Consider the following 24,282-nt stretch of genomic DNA (forward strand, 5'->3'; position numbering starts at 1 on the left):
ACACACACACACACACACACACACACACACACAGTGTTTTATATATAGAGATTTTCTATTTTCCTCTGTGGGTTACACAATGAGTGCACGTGACGGGTTGTTGATCGCTGGTCGATAAGAGATGGACCTTCCCACATAGGCCTACACCCATTGAGGGTCGTGATGGTAAACCTTTCCACATAGGCCTACACCCATTGAGGGTCGTGATGGTTGACCTTCCCACATAGGCCTACACCCATTGAGGGTCATGATGGTCGACCTTCCCACATCGGCCTACACCCATTGAGGGTCGTGATGGTCGACCTACCCACATAGGCCTACACCCATTGAGGGTCATGATGGTCGACCTTCCCACATAGGCCTACACCCATTGAGGGTCATGATGGTCGACCTTCCCACATAGGCCTACACCCATTGAGGGTCATGATGGTCGACCTTCCCACATAGGCCTACACCCATTGAGGGTCGTGATGGTCGACCTTCCTACAAAGGCCTACACCCATTGAGGGTCGTGATGGTCGACCTACCAACATAGGCCTACATCCATTGAGGGTCATGATCGTTCGACCTTCCCACATAGGCCTACACCCATTGAGGGTCGTGATGGTCGACCTTCCCACATAGGCCTACACCCATTGAGGGTCGTGATGGTCGACCTTCCCACAAAGGCCTACACCCATTGAGGGTCGTGATGGTTGACCTTCCCACATAAGCCTACGTTTGTGAAATAAATGTTAGCTCTTTCATGAGCCTCGATTCAGTATACAAAAAAAAAAAAAAACCCATTGACATTGAAAGTCGTGATGGTCGACCTTCCCACATAGGCCTACACCCATTGAGGGTCGTGATGGTCGACCTTCCCACATAGGCCTACACCCATTGAGGGTCGTGATGGTCGACCTTCCCACATAGGCCTACACCCATTGAGGGTCGTAATGGTCGATCTCCCCACATACACCCATTGCGGGTCGTGATGGTCCATGACGGGATTTGCGACATTTCGTATCCTAAACGGAGCGAGCTTTTTGTGCGGTGTATGTTCGTAATCCTGTTGGCGATCACCTCACCCCATATTACAGTAAATTTGTAAAGCGCATTAATCAGCAGTGGGGGTTACCTGAGCAGTGTGGCTTTATCCGGGTCTTCCCTGGGGACGTATTCACCGCCGGCTCATCAGTCACACGCACTCATCGTCACGTCCACGGCGGAATGTCGTTGTCCCGGGAAACGGTTTCTTCCCCTATTTTTGTAACGTCCGCCCCCAGGCTCCAGGTTCAAGTTCTGGAGACCCGACGATGTTTACAGCCGTGTTCGAATCGACCCGACTGATCGTGCTTCGAACCACAACCACAACCACCACCACCACCACAGATTTGCTTTTACAAACTAATAATTATCAATACGGGTCGTCCTGGTGACTTTCAATGCTTTACGAAGTCTTAAGCTCACGCAAACAAAACTATTGCGTCATCATAAGTTAACTTATGACGTCATCGGTGACGCAAAAGGGGATTAAAAGATGGTTTTCTCTCTCTGATGTCAGTGCGATGGGCACTGCACGTGTGGAGTTGAACGAGTGCAGAAGCAGCTGTGAAAGCATGGGGGGGCGTCTGGGGGGGCATGTGGTGACGGACATCCTCCAGCTCTCTCTGCTTCACGGGTCGACCGGTCGACCCTACACGGGTCACCAGCACCTCAAGGGTCCTATTCTAAAATCAATATTCGAATCGACTTTCGGATTCAATAACTCGATTCGAAACTGGGATGAGCCCTGACGTTTGAATTTGTTCCACTGAAAAAGCGCGAATATAATGGAGATTTGCACTCATGCGTGAGGAGCCGTCTATTTATTACATACGCACATATGGCGGATTTTGGACCCTGTTCCTCCCATACTTACTCCATTAAATATTAATACAAGTCTCTCTCACCACCCACCCTCCCCCTATTCCCTCTCCCCTTTTACTGATTCTCTGAAACCTTTCCTTCTCTCCCAACACAATCCATTTATCTCTCGAAACATCCTTCCTTCTCTTTGTTTTCTCAACATACGTGATCTTAGTTTATCAGTATCGGCCACCGTGCGGGTGCGGTCCGAGCAGGCTCAGTCCGCCCCAACGCGGTCCACCTCGGGTCGTCCAGCGGGGCACAGACTGGACCTGGCTCAGCTCGGCTATACGGCATGGATTGGCTAGGCTGGGTACAGCTCAGATATGCACGGCTCGGATAGGTATGGCATGCCTCGGCTAGGTACGGCACGGCTCGGCTAGGTACGGCACGGCTCGGATAGGTATGGCATGCCTCGGCTAGGTACGGCACGGCTCAGATATGCACGGCTCGGATAGGTATGGCACGGCTCGGCTAGGTCTGGCACGGCTCGGTCTGGCACGCTCAGCTCGATACTGCTCGGCTGGGTCCATCATTTCTGTAATGGAAAAGTGAAACACGGAATCCCAAAGTATCGTATAACGGGTTGGATGGGGGGTGAAGATAAGCAGAATGAACATTCCTCGGCCTGCAAGGCCTACATCAAGTCCCAAACGTTTGGTGAATCCATTTATAGGACAGTTCCAGTTAAAACCCTGGGAACACGACCCATGAATCTCACCCCTGTGCAATACTCAGCCGGTCCTGAAGAAATCTGAGTTGATGTTGGGATGGAGCAGGAGCTGAAGGAGAGGTTGTTGTTGTTGTTGTTGTTTCATATGCAGCCTGTGGCTGCTGGTTGCATCATTTCCCTGGAGCGCGTTGTTTTTTTTTTGTGCCGCTGATGCAGTGCCCCGTACTCAATTTGCCAACCTCGGAAGGATGACAGGCTGAGTGAACCCCTTTGGCGTTATTGCAATGATCGACCGGGATTCTAACTCAGGATCCGAGGATCCCAAACCGGCACCCTAACCGCTAAACCAACACCAGGCTGCAGGAGGGGGTGAGTTTGTACAACACCAATCACAATAAAGCAAGAAAATGGCGCCTCTTCAAACACGTGCGTGTAAACCCATTCACTAAAACTTGTTCTGTACTTCGGTACAAATTAAAATATCAACTCGTGAAGACCATTTGGGACTGAGCGAGAGCACGTGAGGTTGTTCGCAACCAATCAGATCGGTCATGGGCGGTACGGAGAGTAGTCACCTGCTCGAACCTCAAGGACTTGTGTGGAGTGGATTTGGGCTACGCACAAACGTCCGGATGACGTCATCATGGAGAAGTAATCACGCAAGTTCATTCGGAGAAGAATACAAAATGGCGGATTTGGCAGTGTGTGTCGGCGTCGCGAAGACAGTCGCAAAACACGCAAATTAAAGTATTAGTCTCACATTTTCACCCTGTAATCGGGTTTTGTACACTCGACTCGACTTACACACCATGAAATATAATAAAGATTTTGTTTTTATTAACCCTTTCCTTCAGGCCATCTGCATCAACAAGGTCGCGTATTTATAATGTGCATCGCAGTTTTTGTAATGTGCACCATATATTTAAAATGGACCACAACACTTTCATACCTCATCATGTTAAGGGTCCGATGAGGAAGAGTGACCACACTGGAGATGGAAACAAAAATATGCAGCAACACCCTCCTGGAAGTTATTGCTCTTGGAGGGTTACGAGACACGGCCTACGTGACTCTGCCCTCGTGAAATGCAAGATTCCAGAGACAGACTTCTCACTTTGCGAGCGTGGGGTCTCAGTCATCGGTGAGCGTGGGGTCTCAGTCATCGGTGAGCGTGGGGTCTCAGTCATCGGTGAGCGTGGGGTCTCAGTCGTCGGCCAGCGCGGGGTCTTCCTGATAAGTGGCGCATCACCACCATCTTATTGAGCTATTTATATTCCATCACACAAATTATCTCAGAATCAGCATATGATTCAACAAATACCTGAGCAAGGTTTGATCTTGATGCTGGCCAAGGCTGGTAATAGCACCCATACACCAGTAAAGATCACAAGTGGCTGGTCTGGTTGGCCCATAAATAATAATGGCAGGGATAGACATGGTCGGGACTGACCCCTCGGAAGTGTATGTCACCAAACTGTGTATTAAGTGTATGTCACCAAACTGTGAAGTGTATGCCAAAGTGGTCACTGACCCAGCATGTCACCAAAAGAACATCAACTGAGTCCCTGGGTTCCAAATTAATGTGGGGTCCCAGTCTTCCAGGTGGTCAGCATGCAGGGTCCCACATCTCTCCAGGGTTTCACATGTGGTCCCTCCTATCACAAACCCACCTAAAGCATGAAAAAGTGAAAAAAGTCACTTGTTACGGGCACCTCACATCCATTTGTTCCTCTCCTGTCTGGTTGGCATCTAAATAGCCTTTGACATTTTTGCCATTGGTGCTGGAATATTGATCCTGTCGCCGACAAAGTTTAGCAAGCACATTTTCATACCGACAGTTATTGTACTGAGCATTGGAGAGGAATCTCCACTCACACACGCCTGGAATTGGAGGTGACCAGGTACAATATGTGTAGTGCGTCCATGCTGTAAAAAGGGCACGTTTGGCCTCCCTCCTGAGTGGTGGTGAAGATTTCCAGGTTATCCCTACACCGATTCCCATGAGTATTTCTCTTGTGCTTTCTGATACAACGCTCTCTCATCACGGTCAAAGCTCTTCAGGTCTTGCCTCTATATCTCAATGATGGCCCATGGGCAAGGGAGGAATTCTGTGGTCACTATCCAAAAGGTAGCTGCTTGAAAACGTCATTCATTCTCGCTCCATGACCAAACAATCTGAGCCTGCATTTCAAAAGGTTTCTCTCCAAAGAAGAGTGAAGTCCAAGCTTGTTCCTCACTTGCTGCGTTATCTACTCCTTTATCTGGTGAGCTCTGGTGGTGCCAAGTATGCATCACATGCAACTATTATGGAAGACCTCAAGCTTCTTGCTGGTCCTCTTCTTGTCACTCCTGCCATTTTTTATCCATAGAGAAGCACCCCGAGGACTACAGAGACCTCGACCAATGACTTCGTGAACACTGAAACGTCCCCATCCTCAAAGATAGACTTATGTAGTACGATGCCCCGGCATGCTCTCGAAACCATGACTCAATCTCGGGGCGACTTGTCGCACCACATCCCTTCTACCTGGTTACAATTGCGCCAAATTCCTTAAACTCGTGACCACTTCAATGGTTATGTTACTCATGGAGACAAAGTGCTACATCATTCCTTCTACAGACACCATCAGCTTAGTCTTTCATAGACTGTCAATCCCTTCTGATGTTACTCTCAGAAGCACCTCAATCACCTCTTCCATACTGGCTCTTCAGGTAGTGGCTGTACATGTATCATCAGTGAAAGGTATCCATCATAGTTGCCCGGCCTGGTAGCCAACCTTGTTCTAGTCCCTACCAAGTTTCCATTGTACCCTTGGAGTACTTTCACCCCATGTGGCTTCTGTTCATTAACGGGGTTAAGACAAAATTAAATGAAGGTTGAGGAAATTTTACATCCCTACCTAAGTCTGTTATCGACTTGGTTCTGTCGGTTTTCCCTGCCATTCACCGTCATGTCACCTTTACGAAAGGGCTTGATTAAGTCAACCATCACAGGTGGAATGCCATATCTCATTATCACAATCAGGATAAGCTGTTGGGTCACAGAATCATAAGCTTTGCACAAATCTAAAAAGTGCACAAACATATGAGTTTTGTGCTCAAAGATAGTCTTCACCAGGTGTCTGTCACAGAAAATCATGTCAACACATCCTCTACCTTGCCTGAAACAACACTGGGAGTTTGGAGGCACATCCTCAATGATCTTCTGCAAATGCTCTTCAGAACAGGTGAAGAGACTGTCGGTCACATCCAACAAACAAATTCCCCACCAGTTGTCACATCTACTGTCAAATCATCTTTCTTCGGTTTTAGAATTATCATCGCATCTGTCCATCCTACAGGTACCCACCGCTCTTTCCAGGCTGCTCGAAATAAATCCAACATTTAGACCGATCACTCCCTTCCACAATTTCTGGCAATATCCCATTTCCCAACTGTAGCCTTTCTTCTCTTTAACCTGCCTAAAGCCTGACAAAGCTCTTCTTCAGCGTGGATGCGACGTACATGTCCTCACGGGCCTCTGCTGCACAATCACCTGTTCATCAATGATACTTGCAATTTTGAGTACAGAAGGAGTGACTATGCCTTCTGTGAAGCGCAGCATCTGAGGCCCTGCATAGTGCCTATCTCTGATGTCTTGTGGGGCTAACCGGACCCTTCAAGGAACCAGTCTCCTCTTTGTCGCATATCTCTTCTGAACCAGTTTGTGATCTCAAACAACCATGAAAAAGTTCATTTACATTTCTGGATTAGCTTCTCTAACATTCTATACTAGTTTGGAACCAGTCTGGTTGTCTTCTTCCCTCCTGTCCTAGAATGTCGTTCTTCGCAGCTGTCGATACTTTTCCTTGAAATACTTCCCACTTCCTTTCACTTACATCATTCTCTTGTTTCTGTTAAACCAGCACAAACTTCTGAAACTCTTCTCTCCTGTCTGCATTCTGAAGTGTGTCAACAGTAAAACATTCCATCCTTCTTTACCTGTGATATTTTGGGGAGACTTAACAGAAGTTTCTGGTTTCTTCAGCATCAACAAGTGCATCAGGTGAGCATTACAGCCAAGGTGTTACTGTTGCTGCCTCATCAAGATGTAATAGCTACCCTGCTTGCTACCAGGATGCTGCCACATATACTTATGTATATTCCTCTTTGGAAACGAGGTGTTCATAACGTGGCCCCAGTCTACTGTCATTGGTCTTGCCCAAACGAAGATGGCTGTGTACTCCCTCCCAATCCATACAATCATCTCTTCTCTCACAGACATTCCAGTCTCACATTACTACCAAAACATCCGTGTCTGCAGCAAACTCAAAGATGTTCTGTAGTTCATTAAAAAAGCAAAAACTCCATCTTTTCTTAACCCCTGCTGTATGCGTGGGCATGTACACACTGATGACAGTGATGTGTGCTCCAAAGTCTACTCTCGACCACCATGATGCCTCCTCTGCTTGTGACCTCGATCCATATGGTATTGACAAGTTCAGTTGTCACCACTAAAAGGATGCTAATCACATCCCTTTCTTCCCCAAATTCTCCCCATACTTACCAAGTACAATGCCCACTTTCTCCTCGATCAACAGCCATTCCTTTGCGTGGTGTCGGTCTTCCTGAGTGGAGAATCGTATACAATGCGTGTCCAAGCCACTTTGTCTCACTGCCACCATATATCTTCAGCTCTGCTACCATCAGTGCTGCTTTCTTGTCCACCACATACTCATTCCAGCAGAGGTCACATTACCTTCCGCTTTCACTGTTGTTCGCATAGTCCAAAAGCCAAGACTTAACCGGTGCTTCATTCACTGTGCAATGTCCCTTCAAATGGAGCTATTCCCTGCCATGCCGGCCTAACCCGTGCTTCTTGTGCAAATTTTTTTTTAATTAAACACACCCAGGGTTTGCAAATCCACTGCAGTGTGACTGTGGCTGCCACTCATGTAGTGCCTGGGTGAGCCAGATCGGATACTGCATGGGCAATGGGCAGCCCCAGCACCAGTCACGTTAGCCAGCAACAACACACCAATCAATGATGTTGTTGTTTCTGTCCAGAACCATAATGTGGTATGACTTGAATTTAACAAACGCACACACAAAAATGAAACTTGTAAACAAGATTCAAAAAAATGTTTTTGAAAGCTGTCCCAAATAAGTAAATGACACCAGTCCTCATTTCTGGCCAATGCTTTCCCATTTGTTGTCTTTATTTCCAGCCAATGCTCCTATTCATTGTCCTCTCCAGTCAATGCTCCTCCCACTTGTTGTCTGTCCTCTCTCGTCATGTTGCTCCCATTTGTTGTCTGCTCCCATTTGTTGTCCTCTCCCGTCAATGGTCCTCCTCCTATTTGGTGTCTGTCCTAATTTTTGGCCAATGGTCCTCCTATTTGTTGTCTGTCCTCATTTCTGGCCAATGGTCCTCCTATTTGGTGTCTGTCCTCGTTTCTGGCCAATGGTCCTCCTATTTGGTGTCCGTCCTCGTTTCTGGCCAATGGTCCTCCTATTTGGTGTCCATCCTCGTTTCTGGCCAATGGTCCTCATATTTGGTGTCTGCCTTCGTTTCTGACCAATGGTCCTCCTATTTGTTGTCCTGCCTCGTTTCTGGCCAATGGTCCTCCCCTTTGGTGTCTGTCCTCCTTTCTGGCCAATGGTCCTCCTAATTGTCTCTCCTTGTTTTTGGCCAATGGTCCTCCTATTTGGTGTCTGTCCTAGTTTCTGGCCAATGGTCCTCCAATTTGTTGTCCTGCCTCGTTTCTGGCCAATGGTCCTCCTATTTGGTGTCTGTCCTAGTTTCTGGCCAATGGTGCTCATATTTGGTGTCTGTCCTAGTTTTTGGCCAATGGTCCTCATATTTGGTGTCTGCCTTCGTTTCTGACCAATGGTCCTCCTATTTGGTGTCTGTCCTCGTTTCTGGTCAATGGTCCTCCAATTTGTTGTCCTGCCTCGTTTCTGGCCTATGGTCCTCCTATTTGGTGTCTGCCCTCGTTTCTGGCCAATGGTCCTCCTCTTTGGTGTCTGTCCTCCTTTCTGGCCAATGGTCCTCCTAATTGTCTCTCCTTGTTTTTGGCCAATGGTCCTCCTATTTGGTGTCTGTCCTAGTTTCTGGCCAATGGTCCTCATATTTGGTGTCTGCCTTCATTTCTGACCAATGGTCCTCCTATTTGGTGTCTGCCCTCGTTTCTGACCAATGATCCTCCTTTCTGGTCAATGGTCCTTCTATCTGTTGTCTGTCCTCGTTTCTGACAAATGGTCCTCCTATTTGTTGTCCTGCCTCGTTTCTGGCCAAATGTTCCTCCTATTTGGTATCTGTCCTCGTTTCTGACCAATGGTCCTCCTCTTTGGTATCTGTCCTTGTTTCTGGCCAATGGTCCTCCTAGTTGGCGTCTGTCCTCGTTTCTGGCCAATGGTCCTCCCTACTTGTTGTCTGTCCTCGTTTCTGGTCTCCTATTTGTTGTTTGTCCTCGTTTCCGGCCAATGATCGTCACTTTTGTTGTCCTCTCCAGTCAATGTTCCTCCCATTTGTTGTCCGTCCTGTTTCTGGCCCATGGTCTTCCCATTTGGTGTCCACGTTTCTGTGAAATGCTTATCCCATTAGCTGTAAGCAGGTGGAGGCAGGTGGAGGCTTGAGGTATGCTGTTTTGCTTAGTGTCTGCATTCTCTGATTGTTGAAATGTAATATGCTAAAATGGTGATGGAATGATAAATCAACCGATCGGTATAGTCTGGGGCAGAATGAGCAATTCGATAAAGTTCAGATTGCTGATCAAACAACGCAATTGTGGGACCATGCACGTACGGCACAAAATGGACGTCTCTAAGCCCCAGCCTTTCGGTTCAGGATTCCCCAAGACCACACTCCTCCCCCCTCCAACCCCTCACTCAGGATTAGCGGGTTTACGAGGCTCGAGTGCAGCGGTCTGACTGTTTACTCTAGCCACATGACCCAAAGCCGGTGGGAGATACTCGAGTAGCACCAAGGGGGTCGCAAACTCTCATCCATTCTCTCTCGTGGAAAATTAAGTGTGTATAAGTAATTCTGGGATATGAATTGGGTGATCTAGGAAGTTATAAACATGCATATGTACAAAACCCATGAAGCAAAAGTCCTTCATGACCTCCACGCTGATGATCGAGCGAGGAGATCCTGTACAGGAAAAGGAGATGAAAGTCTTGAGTCTGGGATTTAGTGGAGTCTGGGATCCACAGCCCTGTGGAAATCAGTTTATGGTAAATAGGGCAGGAGATTGGTTCAGAGAGATTATTTAGGGATTTATGGATTCCGCCCTGCAATCCCACGGGATGGGGGCTGTATATCAAAACACAAAGGGTGTATATGTGTGGGAGTGCGATGTCATCCGCATTCTGAAATCTTATTCTGTCGTAGTTACTCCAAATGTTAACGAGTTTAGGCCAATCGGTCGTGCGTCATAAAAAACAAGTCAACCATTCCTGGTTATGCGGCTAACCTTAATAAAAGTTCATTAGTTTACAATATCTTCAGGAAGCCATGCTGCAGATTTTGATGTGATTACCTTTAATAACTTTAGATTCACATTTCAATAGACGAGCCAAACCATGCACAGGGCTTAGCACTACATTACCGGCTGAATTCAAGCTGGGTTCATAGGATGGCAACTGTTGTGCAGGTATTGATGGGCCCAATGGCCTTGTCCCGTGTTGAAGTTCCTTGTAAGGTTTTGAGTGCACCAATGTTGTAAATCCACAGTAACCAGTCCAGAGAACTAAACATAAACCCAATCGAACCACTGGCTTTTACCTGAAGGCTACAGTCAGGAGAATATAAAATATAATCTATTTCTGAACTTGCATCCGATATCCCAAGCGCTTGGTACATCGGGTTCGCAAAATGCAGACAACATCCTATAAGGCATCAACTAAACAGACTGTGAATTAATAAATCCAGGATATTTCCTTGCTGACCCAATACTTTCGGAAAATAAGTGTAGTTTAAAATTGATATTTAAAATTAGTAGGTAACCAATGAAGTCTTCGATACTTGGGAAATATGATCAGAATGGCAAAAACAATCCTACTATATTAAATAAGGCAATTCTCTGTACGCGTGTGCGTGTACGTCTGAATATCATAGGTCATGGCCACAACCCACTCCCGTGAGGTGGCGGGAGCCTACCTACAATTTTCGCTTGTACACTTGCCACAGTGCAAGTGCTTTACTGACCCCTGCTGCAGACAAGGAGAACTATTAGCCATGGCACAAAATGTATTTTCCTCCCCCCAAACCACTGACCCCAGCTCTCCACTACCCTCCCTCCACCAATACTACTACCGCATCCCAGGAGGTACAGATTATGTCAGGAGAAATTTCAACCACACAAAAGATCAGCTCTTTATTGGCCATTAACCTGTTCAGTGTTACTCTGTGGAAGCCCAGGCTCAAGATCTGCCAACTCTCAGTGCTTATCAGCTTTGTTCTCGCACTTCCTGATACTCAGTTCAAGTACATGTGCAAACATGTGTGGGTACGAGTAACCGCCAGAGAGCCTACAGCCAGTTTCCGGTCTATGTCGCTATAGATCATGGACCAGTCTGTGGTTGAACACAGCACTAATGATCTCAACCAGGATGTTAACCCTCACCTTACTGATAAAAAAAAGCCTGAGAGTCAAACCTCAATCTTCACAGACTAGAACCATGAAGCTCTCTTATTTAGTCTGGTTTTAGCTTCGAATGTGTTGACATGTGATCAGTCAAACTTGCTAAGCCGTCCAATGTTGCAGGATAGATGAATTGTAACCAAATAAGTAGTAGTCTGCAGCGTACATCTGAAGTGCATTTTGCAGGATCACACTGGGAACACGCGCAGCTTCAGCTGCAGCAGAGGAGTCCGACACCGGTTTGTACCAAGTTTGCCTTTTGGGGAATTGCACATCCGGCGGAGCTTTGACGTGTTGCAGGACCCAATCCGCCTCTTCCGGCAGACCAACGTGACGTCCGAGGAAGTTGTAACGGACCGCACAGGGTTGACAGAGCTTGAAGGCAGCCATCCAGTGCTCATCGTGTTTCGCTGGAATCAGGTCTGTTATGTATGCGAGGAACTGGGTGAAGGACACCTCAGGTGGAGAGGCAGGGTCGCTTTCCGGTTTCCTGACCTGGTTTACAAGCTCACGAGGAAAACGTGGATGATCTCCCAACGATTGAGAACTTGGATCGAGATGTTCACCATTAAAGGGAGAATGTAAAGGTGAAGGGACATGGCGATGCCTTCTACCGTCGTTTGTGCCATTGTGCAATGCACTCAGAGGTTTTCCCAAAATGGATTGCTCAGCGGCAATCATGTCACTGGTTTGATGTCGAGATGTAGCCCGATGCAAATCACCAATCGTTTTATCAGCTTTGGAATGGCCAATGTGCGAAGGGCCGTGAAATGAGTTATGGTCACCTGCAGCAAACACCTTTGGACGAAGTGTACTTTGCGCCTCTGAGCCATTTTGTACATCGATGTTCGTATGCATCTTGTCATTTTCAGCCAGTGTCTGGAGCTTCTCAAACTCCGTCAAGAGCACGTCACGCCTGTTCCGTTTAGAGGCGTAGTGCTGCTCCCAATGGTGCCGGATGTGAGGAGCGTAGCGCTGCTTGAATGCTGGAATCTCCAGCAGCTTGTTCCTATAGGCGGACACCAATCGCTCCAAAGGCTCCCGGCTAAACATGAACTTGTAGTAATGCTGTGGCGGTGAGAGTCAAGCATGAGAACGAATATTGGCTTACGGTAAGCAGATAATGAAATAAGAACCAACCAACCTATGACCTAAGTCTATGAAGAAATAGTTCTGCACCAATCAAATTTGACTCAGATATTAGTGGTCGGTGAGTCCTGGAGCCATTGGCATGGAAATTATGTTCTTTCCTCTGAAATAAAGATTTGTGAGGGAGAGGGGACAGGGGTTTTTGACTCTCCCTCAAATTTCATCAAAATATCAAGGTAAACACTCTTACCTGAAGTCTGTACTCTCTCTCCTTGGGAGAAAAGCTCGAGAGAAACACCAAGTCCTTCTTGTGGTCCATTTTCACATGTACATCGACATTGGGCAGCGAGCCACTTAGGACTGTATAACACAATAATACAGGAAACTCAACAACACCACAAGCAAATGTCCTTATAAAGGAAAGAAAGCACTTCAAAAGTTTAAATCAACCACAAATTTAACCATTTTACTAATTTACTCAAACTGGATTAACAGAGTGGGGTGTCGGCGTGATGCGACCAGCATGGGACGATTCCTGACATTCAGCTCCCCTCTTGTTGATACGAGGGGGTGTCAAAAAGTTGGGAATATTATTATAAACACCAATTATCAGCTGAATTTCAGGTCCTCATTTCAGAGGTAACTAGAACGGCACTCGGTAGAGCGCATGCCTCCGCCAGGTTGAACGGTTTACGTTTAGTATCCCACCGATAGGCCGGATCTGGATTCGGACCCGAATCAAAATCAAATCAGCTTGTTTTCGTCACCTAACCAACTCGTCCAAGAAGTTTAGTCATAACTCGCCCATAATTTTTTTAATATCATGTTATTTATCGCTTTTGGCACTATCACTCAATGGTGAAGAATCACTTAAATATTAAATAATTCTCATATCAGAGTCCATATTCAGATCTTCACCAAAATCGAATCGATTAATCGTTGCCACACACCCAACCGGTCCACCAAGTTTCGTCCAAATCCATCTTTAACTTTTTGAGATATCCTGCTATGTATCGTTTTTGGCCCTATCTCCCAATGGCGAAGAATCACTTAAAAAAATTATACCAGCCGGATCCGAATCCGGATCTTCACCAAAATATATTCATTTTGTCCTTGGCACGTACACTACACCTCTCTGCCAAATTTCGTCTGAATCCGTCGCAACGTTTTGAGATATCTTGTTCACAAACAGACAGACAGACAAACAGACAGGTGTGAAAGAAAATATAACCTCCATCCACCTTCAGTGGCGAAGGTCATTAAGAATCAACAAAAAGTATGAATGAATGGGCACCACAGATGTAAGCCAGTCAGGCAGGCAGATTAACCCACCCTGGAGATCATTCATCAACTTTGGGTCTTCCACCCACTCACCCCTCTCCCCCAATCGTATTCTTGAGATTACCTTCCTTTCCAGAAAATGCAAATATTTTAGGATAACATTCGAGCGCCTTCAGCACTCGGTAACCGAACCCGTGATACCAATAACATGCACAACAGAGTTATTTTTATCGTTCAAAACGGGATTTCTGAAACAAAAAGGTAATTTATTTTCCACGGCGTTTGGAGGAAGGAGCTTTCAGACGCATTTCATGGAGGACAAAGATATTAGTGGACGACTGACAAATCAACACCTTTTACAGGATTCGAACTTGCGATCCCAGAACCACGTGACACGTGCTCAAATAGGAATTCAAACTAGGATAACCGTTCGAATGGTCTGGTCGGTCATTTCCCATGGAAATAATCCTGGAAGACAGTACTTCCCTCCTCCAGCATAAATTTGCTTTAACCACAGAAAATATCATTCATTTGTGAGAATAATGTGGGTTGTACCATGTGCTTGGGCTGACAGGATGGCCGAGAGGCACACACACACACTCACCTCTAAGCCGTCTATCCTGGGTTTGAATCGTGGCCCAGCTATAAACTGTCATGCCGGTGTTTCACAGGTCAGGCGATTCATTAATGTGTGTGCCGTCCCTCAGATGGACGTTAAACGGGCGTTCCATCTGCTGACACTAGTTGGTGGACATGAAAGATCCCACAGTCCTTCGCAAAAAGTAGGTGAGCTATTGCCAGTACCTCACAAATTACAAATTCCTGCCCGAACCAGCAGAGGGCACTACATCAATGGCACAGCCATGCCCTCAGACTTGTGCTGCCTACGAACATAGGGCCATGTGCTTCACAAGCCTGAGCTAGCTCCAAGCATTCGGTCCGACATGTCAAGTCCACCTCCACGACACCAAATTTGTCGACGAAACAAAAAATATGGTTTGGGAGAAGCCAATCAGAATAAGTTTTTTTCTTGACAATCAAGTCACAAGATTCATGCAATTAAAGTGCATTGAGGTTAAGACCGAGTTGTTATTAAACATCGGGGCAATACCCCTGGTGCTCACCTGGTAGAATAATAAGTACACTGCACTGACAAAAGGTATTTTAAACAAATTTCAACGCTTGCTAGAAGACAGGGCAGCATGTAGAATCATACCAACATAATCATATGACTTTAAACAAACAAAATAAATACTTATTTTGGGGAGCAAACCCCTCAAGCCCCCCCAACCCCCTACCAGGAACAAACTTTGGTACAACACGGGTGGTGAAGGTTGTGGTCAAGTTTCATCGAAATCATGTGTGTAGTTTCAGAGAAGAAAGCAAATATCTATTTTGGGGGGTGGGGGGGTGGGTCAAACCTGGACATGCTTTGACCCCCCGTAAACCCCCTCAGACTTCGATTTCCTTAGTGCTGTGAACAATCTTCGGTAGATCATGGGGGATGAAGGTTGTGGTCAAGTTTTATCAAAATAGTGTGTGTAGTTTCAGAGGAAAAAGCAAATTGCTATTTTTTTGGGGGGGGGGGGGGGAGGGGGGGGTCAAACCTGGACCCACTTTGACCCCAGTAAACCCCCTTAGACCCCGATTTTTTTTAATGCCGTAAACAAACTTTAGTCACAACATAACAAATATAATTTGTGCCAAATTTGGTCGCAATCCCATAAGCGGTTTCAGAGAAGAAGTTTCAAGTGTTGACGGACGGACGGACAGACTGACGACGCGCCATCGCATAAGCTCCCCTGAACTTCGTTCCAGGTGAGGTAAAAAGCTCACCTGGATCAGGAGTAAGTGACTCAAACCCCCCAAAGACCCCTCAGACCCTGATATTTTTAATGCCGTGCGTGAATAAACCTTGGTACATCATGGGTGATGAAGGTTGTGATCAAGTTTCATTGAAATTGTGTGTGTAGTTTCAGAGAAGAGAGGAAATACCTATTTTAGTGGGTCAAACACCCCCACCCCATAATCCCCCTTAATGAGCGCAGATTTTGATGTGGTCAATACACCTTCATCAGGCATTAGGTGTGAAGGTTGCAGCCAAATTTCATCAAAATCGTGAGTTTCGTGCAAGCAATAATGGCTGAAGTGTTCACTCACTCACTCACCCACGGACACTGCTGATCGCATAAGCTCAACGGATCTTAAGTACAGTTGAGCTAAAAATTAAATACTCCAACAGGATTGTCTTTTTTGCTGGGGGGGGGGGGGGGGGGGGAAGACGTGGAAGCTTATCGCCTTGCAGTAATCAGGATGATCGCAAGGATACCGGAATTAAAGATCGGAGCAATTCATACTCACATCATCGCCGATTGGTTCACGTGGCTGACGACGATTGCCTTTGGTGAACGTCATGACCATGAGGCACTGAATGAACCGACTTGCTACAGTGCTGCAGTTGTCTCAAAACAAGCAAAGCATTTGTACAAGTTATTTTTCCTTGCAGAGAACAGGACTGTGTGTGTTTGGATGTGGCTTCAAGAATGCGTACATGTGCTGCACCGCGTGCTCGGGCTATGATCTGAAATCAATCCACACGATAATTTTCAGCGCACTCAGTTATTCAGCAAATGCTGTCCGATTGCATTCGGGACTCAGAGTGAGAATTTTAATTGGGATCCTGCATGTGCGAGCTGGTTGTACACGACCTGTAGCGACTGGTGGAGTCGTAACTGGTGTAGTCGTGACTAGTGTAGTGAGTGGTGACCTGTAGTGTAGTACTAGTAGAGCCTGTAGTGTGGTCGACTTTACGACAAACCACACTACAAGTATTCATATTCAAACCCCTTGAATTTTTCACATTTTGTTGTTACAGCTCGATTTAAAAATGGGTTAATTTGAGATTTTTTTTTGGTCACTGATCTACAGAAAGTACCCCGTAATGTCAAAGTGGAATTTATATTTTTTTATTTTTAGAAATTAAATTGTTTTTTTTTTTAATGAAAAGCTGAAATGTCTCGAGTCAATAAGTATTCAACCCCTTTGCTATGACGCTCAGGGCTCAGGTGCATCCAATTTCCTTTGCTCATCCTTGAGATGTCTCTACAACTGGATTTGAGTCTAATTGTGGCCAATTAAATTGCTTGGACATGATTTAGAAAGAAACAACTTTCTGTACAAGATCCCACAGTTGACGGTGCTTGTCAGAGCAGAAACTCCACCATGAAGTCCAAGGAACTGTCCATAGAACTCAGAGATATAATTGTGAGAAGGCAAAGATCAGTAGAAGCGTATAAACAATTTATCGAGGGTTGAAAGTCCCTAAGAGCACAATGAGCTCCATAATTAGGAAATGGAAAGAATATGGAACGACCCAGACTCTTCCTAGTGCTGGCCGTCCGACCAAACTGAGCAACCGGGCAAGAAGGACCATGGTCAGGGAGGTGACCAAGAACCCAATGACCACTCTGACAGAATTACAGAGTTCATTCGCTGAGATGAGAAATCCTGCCGGGAGGACACCAGTCTCTGCAGCCATTCAAAAATCGAGGCTTTATGGGAGAGTAACCAGATGGAGGCCACTCCTGAGAAAAAGCCACATGACAGCACATCTGGAGTTTGCAAAAAGGCACGTGAAAGACTGAGAGCATGAAGCAAAAGATTTTGTGTTCTGAGGAGATGAAATTCGAACACTTTGGCCTGAATGAAAAGCGCTACATCTGCCGGAAACTGAGCACAGCTCATCACCCATCGAACACCATCTCTACCGTGAAGCATGGTGGTGGCAGCATCATGATATGAGGATGCTTTTCAGGGGCAGGGATTGGGAGACTTGCAAAGGATAGAGGGAACAATAAATGGAGCCAAATAAAGACAAATCATTGAGGAGAACCTGATTCAGAGTGAAAAAGGACCTTAGACTGCTGTGAAGATTTACGTTCCAACAGGACAATGACCCCAAGCATTCATCCAAAGCAATACTGGAATGGCTTCAGAACAAGAATGTGAAAATGCTTGAGTGGCCCAGCCAAAGCCCGGACTTGAATCTCATTGAGAATCTGTGGAAAGACTTGAAGATTGTTGTTCATCGACGCTCTCCATCCAACTTGACAAAGCTTGAGCAAATCTGCAAGGAAGAATGGGAGAAACCTCACAAATACAGATGTGCATATCTGACACAGACGTACCCAAGAATACTTGAAGCTGCAATCACTGCCAAAGGAGCTTCGACAAAGTATTTACTTGGGGTAAGGGAGGGATTTTTTGTTGAATACTTATTTAAATGCTATATCTCTGCATTTCATTTTTTATTATTTTGTGAAAAATTCTAAAAATAAATTCCACTTTGACATTATGGGTACTATGTGCAGATCAGTGACAAAAAAGATCTCAATTTAATCAATTTCAAATTCAGGCTATAACAACAAAATGTGAAAAAGGTCAAGGGGTGTGTACATCTGAAGGCAGTGGACATATATATCTATATATATATAAAACACAGTTTGTGTGTGTGTAATGTTACCGATAGACTCCTAAACGGAGAGGCTTACGTGCTTGATATTTGACATAGACATGGCCATTGAGCGTGGGACGAACATGGCTGAACTCAAAATATTTGACGATCCATATTTTTTATTCATATTTACCTCAGCGCATTTCAGCGAAGTACCCGCTAATTTCAGCCGGTTCCAGAGCAGCTCGCTGATTCGCTCAGAGCGATCACGTGATGTTCCATTCCCACCGCCAGACTGATTCGCTCAGAGCGATCACGTGATGTTCCATCCCGTCACACGTCATACGTTTTTTCACCTTTTATGCGATCGTGTTTTGTATCGATTTTGTGCGATATGAATTAAATGTCTTTGAAACAGCTGTGAAACGTCTTTCCACAACCCTTCCGTAACCGATTGGAGCAGTTTATTGCCGAACAAAACGAGATCCGCGAAGCGAGTTGGTCGAGTCGTGCTGACCAAGATGGCGACACGGCGGCTCCACTTTTATCTATCTATAATTCCAGTAATCTCTGTCTGTACGTTTGTACGTTTGTACGTCTGTTTGTCTGTGACCGCTGTTTCTCGACAACCACGGGTCCGATATACTTTTAACTTGCCAGGTATATTGCTGGGGACCCGAGGATGTGCCTTTTCAAGGTTTCATATTAATCGGACAATTACTTACCGAGCTATGTCCAAAAAACGATTCAACCAATCAGAGAGCAGCGAACGATCGCGTGTGCCGAACGTGGCGGGCACACTCTGCCTCGGATGGCACATTTGAGAGCGTATTCATTTATTTCACGTTTGCAAACTATGTTGGCGTTAAACTATGTTTTACAACTAATAAAAACGAATTTGCGATTCATTCGCTTTCCTGCGCGTTTGTGCACGCGATGGCGATTTCTTTACCAAACTCCGGAAGCCGTTCGCTTTGGACCAAACCATTGCATGTAAATAGAGGGGGGGGTTCTGTGGTCGTTGCGAATGGACCAAACCATTCATGTAAATAGAGGGGGGGCATTGTCACTGTACTCGCAAGCCGTTCGCCGTTCGCTTTGGCGTTGCGAATGGACCAAACCATTTCATGTAAATAGAGGGGGGGGATATAATTTTAGATAGATATATAGTACGGGCATATATATAGTACGGGCATGCCCTAGTAATATAATAATAATAATGCATATATTTTATATAGCGCTTTTCAGGAAGCCCAAAGACGCTTTGACAGAGTGCAAAACATAATGCATAGCAAAACATAAAAACAATTGCAAAAAAAGAAGAATCAATAGGGAAATATTCAAAGCACAAAGGAGGGAGAAGGAGAGGAGATAGTCAGGGGTTAGATGCTGTGGGTTAAATGTTGAATGCAGTGTTGAACAGGTGGGTCTTGAGTGATGTTTTGAATGTGGTGAGTGAGGAGGAGTCTCTGATGGTGTGAGGTAGCGAGTTCCAGAGGGTGGGAGCAGCGATGGAGAAGGCCCTGTCCCCCCAGGATCTAAATTTGGTCCGGATGGGGGGGGGTCAGGAGGTTGGTACCAGCAGAGCGGAGGTTGCGGGTGGGAGTGTGTCTGGAGAGGAGGTCAGCCAGGTAGGATGGGGCCAGGTTATGGAGGGCTTTGTAGGTCAAGAGGAGGATTTTGTACTGGATTCTCTGGGAGATGGGGAGCCAGTGAAGCTTGTAAAGGACGGGGGTGATGTGGTCACGGGTCCGGGAATGGGTGAGTAGACGGGCAGCGGAGTTCTGAATGTATTGGAGTTTATTGGTGATTGTTGAGGGTGAACCATAAAGGAGGCTATTGCAGTAGTCCAGACGGGAAGTGATGAAGGCGTGGATGAGGGTTTCTGCAGCCACGGAGGAGAGGGATGGACGGAGACGGGCGATGTTTTTCAGGTGAAAGAAGGCTGTCTTTGTGATCTGTTTAGTGTATTTGTCGAAGGAGAGGGTTTGGTCAAAGATGATGCCAAGATTCCGGATGTGAGGGGAGGTGGATACTGGGAAACCGTCGATGTTGAGGGCAAAGTTATGGGTGGACTTGGTGAGCGTTTTTGGGCCAATGATGATTATTTCAGATTTATCACAGTTAAGTTTGAGGAAGTTGATTTAAAGCCAGGATTTTATTTCAGTGATGCAGTTTGTCAGGATAGAGTGGGTGGCAGTGGAGATGGACTTGGTGGAGATGAAAAGCTGGATGTCATCGGCGAAGCAGTGGAATTGGAGACCATGACGGCGGATTAAGTGACCGAGGGGGGACAGGTAAAGGATGAAGAGGAGGGGGCCAAGAACTGAACCTTGGGGGACACCTTGGGGGAGGGGAGCAGTGGGGGATTTGCAGTTATTGATGGAGATGAACTGACGTCTGTCAGAGAGGTATGATTTAATCCAAGAGAGGGCAGTGCCGGTAATGTTAAAGGTGGTTTCAAGTCGGGTGAGGAGGATGGTGTGATCGATGGTGTCAAAGGCGGCGCTGAGGTCGAGGAGGATGAGAATGTTGAGGTTGCCAGCATCAGAGGAGAGGAGAAGGTCGTTGGTGATTTTGAGGAGAGCAGTTTCAGTACTGTGGTAGGAGCGGAATCCGGATTGGAATGTTTCATACAGGTTATTGGCAGAGAGGTGATGTTTGAGTTGAGTGGCTACAGCGCGTTCCAAAACCTTTGACAGAAAGGGTAGGTTGGAGATGGGTCTGAAGTTATTTAGGGTGTCAGGGTTTAGTCCAGGTTTTTTCAGAATGGGGGTAACAGCAGCAATTTTGAGGGATGGTGGGACGATGCCTGTAGACAGGGAGGAGTTTATTGTTGCAATGATAAGTGGAGAGAGAGCAGGAAGGAAGGCCTTGACAAAGCTAGAGGGGATGGGGTCAAGAGTGCAGGTGGCAGTTTTCATTCCGATGAGGAGTTCAGAGAGGTCAGTAGGGGAGACTGGGGAGACTGGGGAGAATTGAGACAGGGGATGGCAGGATAAGGGGGGGCAGGTGGTTTGAGGGGGAGCGGGTGCGGCGGTGGTCAAGCTGTTGTAGATGTTTTCAATTTTGCGTTGGAAGAATGAAAGGAAGGAGATGCAGTTGTCTATTGTGAATGACTGGGTGGTGGTGTTCAGGGGGCTGAGGAGTTTGTTTATTGTAGAGAAGAGTGCTTTTGGGTTTCCGGAGCCCGAGTGGATAATTTGAGAGTAGTAGGCAGAGCGGGCGCGGGAGAGGGCATCTTTATAGTGTTGTATGTGGTCCTTGTAGGCCTGGGAGTGAACTGTGAGACCTGTTTTATTGCGGAGTCTTTCAAGTTGGCGAGCATGAGTTTTCATCAGGCGGAGTTCAGGGGTAAACCAGGGAGCAGAATGGGTGAAAGAAACTGTTTTGGTTTTTATAGGCGCAAGTTGGTCAAGGCAGGAGGAGAGAGTGTGGTTGTAGTAGTCAGTGAGGTCAGAAGGGGTGTGGAGGTCAACGAAGGGAGAAGTGGACATTTTTTCAGAGGGTCGATGAGAATGAGGTAGGTGAAAGAGCGTTTAGCTTACGGAAGTTGATAGTGCGATAATGCCTTGGTGCTGGGGTGGGGATGTTGATGGTCAGAGTGATGGCTAGGTGGTCAGAGAGAGTGAGGTCGGAGCCAGAGAGATGGTGCAAAATTAGTCCAGTAGAGCAGACAAGGTCCAAAATGTGACCACGGTTATGGGTAGGAAAGTTGACATGTTGAGTGAGGTTAAAGCAGGTGAGTAAATCAGTGAAGTCAGTGGTTAGCGTGGAGTCAGTGGAGTCCATGTGGATATTGAAATCACCAAGGAGGAGGATTGAGGGGGAGAGGGAACATAGCTGGGTCAGAAAGTAGGAGAAGTCAGACAGGAATGATGGGTGTGGTTTGGGAGGGCGGTAGACAACAGCCATGACTGACTGTGTGTGACCAGAGAGTTTAAAAGCCAGGTGTTCAAATGATGGAGCAGATGAGATGGAGATGAGGTTGGTCTTGATGTCTTGTCGGTGAATAACGGCAATTCCACCACCTCGGCCCTCCGAGCGTGGTTTATTGATGTAAGAATATCCATTGGGTGTGGTGAGGTTGAGCGTGTCGTAGTCCAGTGGTTGTTGCCAGGTCTCAGTGAGACAGAGAAAGTCCAGTTTATTTTCCAGGATGTAGTCGTTCAGGATGAGGCATTTGTTGTTGAGGGACCGGGTATTGAACAGGGTGAGCTTGATGTTGTTTTGTACGGCGGGTATGAATCCAGGTGATTTGGCCAGGGTTCGCAGACAGGAGGTGCGATTTTGTGCATTGTTGTGACCAGGTGTGTTGGGACGATGAGTGGGAGTGCGCTGAGCCGACCAAAGGATGGGGATGGAGTGACCTGATTGTAAATAAACAAACTTACGACCGGAGCCACGGTGAATGTACCTGGGTCGACGCAGGAGTCCATTCCATTTGATTGCAGAGATGCATGATGGGGTGGAGCGGGTTTTAAGCAGGAGAAGCCTTGCGGCGGAGTACCGCAGAGCCATGCCAGCAGGAGCGAAGGGACGAGCACGAGGCCAAGGGTGAGGAGGCGAAACAATCGTCACAACCCACGGGAGTGGGCCCGAGGAAACAGCGAAGGAGCCGAGCAGGTGAAGCCAGGAGCAGAGCCGGGACCATGCAGAGGGCAGACAGGAGCGAAGAGACGAGCACGAGGCCAAGGTTGAGGAGGCAAAGCGGCAAATGCAGCGGCAAACGACCGCCGCCGCTAATCAAGATCACGGCGGCAAACCGCCACCACCGCCGCTGCAAACAATGGGCACAACCCACGAGAGTGAGCCCGAGGAAACAGCGAAGGAGCCGAGCAGGTGAAGCCAGGAGCAGCAGAGCAGAGCCGGGACCGTGCAGAGGAAGACTCAATGGCCAAAAATCCGCCACGACCACCAGGAAAGCAAGATACGGACAATGGTCCAGTCAGAGAAGCGGCGAGCAAGTGACGCCAGCGTCCTCTCACGACCGGACCGGAAACGGAACTTTTCACGGAGTATGAGCGTTCTATATATTTTCAATTCAGTGCGCCCGTGATTTGTGGCATAGACATGACCATTGGGCCTTCACGGTGTAATTTGTGCGAGGCTTTTGTCCGAGTGAGCTTGAGTCGAGAGGGCGAATGTACGGGTTGGGAATGTACGGGTCTCCCTTCCCCCGCCCGGCAACGCCGGTACTGGAGGACGTCACAGGATCGGCGAGTCTCCAAAATCCGCTTCGTGCTGTTGCGAATATGCAGGACTATGTCCGATTGTTGTGTTGCTCTCCGACCATGAGAACTGCAACGTCATTGTTGACTGGCCCTCCCCTTCCCTCTCCCCATCCCCATCCCCCCCCTCCCTTCCCCCTCCACCCTACCCCCTCCACCCTACCCCCTCCACCCTACCCCTCCCCTTCTCCCCTCCCCCTCCATTTTCCCCCTCCCCCTCCCTTTTCCCCCTCCCTTTCCCCCTCCCCCCTCCATCCTACCCCCTCCCCTCCCCATCCCCCCCTCTTCTCCCCTCTCCCCCTCCCACTCTTCTCCCCTCCCCCCCGTTCCCCTCCCCTCCCCTCCCCCGCCCGGCAATGCCAGGTACTTCTGCTAGTACCATATAAAACACAGTCAGTTTCTGTGTTTGTACTGATGTCTGTCCCCATTGATAAGGACGATTCGAGTCAGGTCTTAGAGGCCAATCTTTTAGCATGAATGTGTGTTCACTACGGCCTATTTTTGGGGATAAAACAAACTCGAAAAACATTTTCCATAAAAGATTAATGACGTGGCTTCTATTGGAATTGTAGATGGTGGCTTGCAAACCGAGCCTCAAGGGCGGTGTACAAAAGCGTTTTTTTTTTTTTTTTAACAATAAATAAATACAAGGTGCAAGGGAGGTGAAATTCGCTGCATGTTATGGGCAACGAGCACAGAGTAAAGCGAGTATTCATTTACGTCCATAGGATGTCTAATAAGTAAAGAAGACTTAAGCACACATGACACTAGGCCGAGGCTTCAGACTTTGGCACGCTCACGAGGCTGCACCGTCGAATAAATTTTTCCAACCTGTCATTTTTGATGGGCTTCTTACTAGTGTATATATATATATATATATATATATATATATATATATACACAAAGAATTAAGTTAAGCACCCCCCCCCCGTTTTTTTACAACCTCGCACATTACAAGTTTGTTGTCGTCAAAACAGTGTAATATACCCATGATATTGCTATATTTTCTGGAGAAGTGATATTATGGTCACATAAAAACAT

At 46.9% G+C, this 24,282-nt stretch overlaps 1 protein-coding gene across 1 annotated transcript in view; it reads right to left on the minus strand.

Annotated features, from left to right (window-relative positions):
- Positions 1 to 10,062: 10,062 nt before the first annotated feature.
- LOC137414572 (uncharacterized) overlaps positions 10,063 to 24,282 on the minus strand; it is a 30,086-nt gene continuing 15,866 nt past the window's right edge. Inside the window, exons 5-6 of the mRNA XM_078773031.1 lie at positions 12,527 to 12,636; positions 10,063 to 12,255 (exon numbers count right to left, since the gene is read on the minus strand). Of these exons, the coding sequence (XP_078629157.1) occupies positions 11,290 to 12,255; positions 12,527 to 12,636 (1,076 nt within the window). The 3' untranslated portion in view covers positions 10,063 to 11,289. The remainder of the gene's footprint in view (positions 12,256 to 12,526; positions 12,637 to 24,282) is intronic.

The sequence above is a fragment of the Myxine glutinosa genome, chromosome 1 (assembly GCF_964187855.1).
Source record: "Myxine glutinosa chromosome 1, kmMyxGlut1.1, whole genome shotgun sequence".
NCBI lineage: Eukaryota > Metazoa > Chordata > Myxini > Myxiniformes > Myxinidae > Myxine > Myxine glutinosa.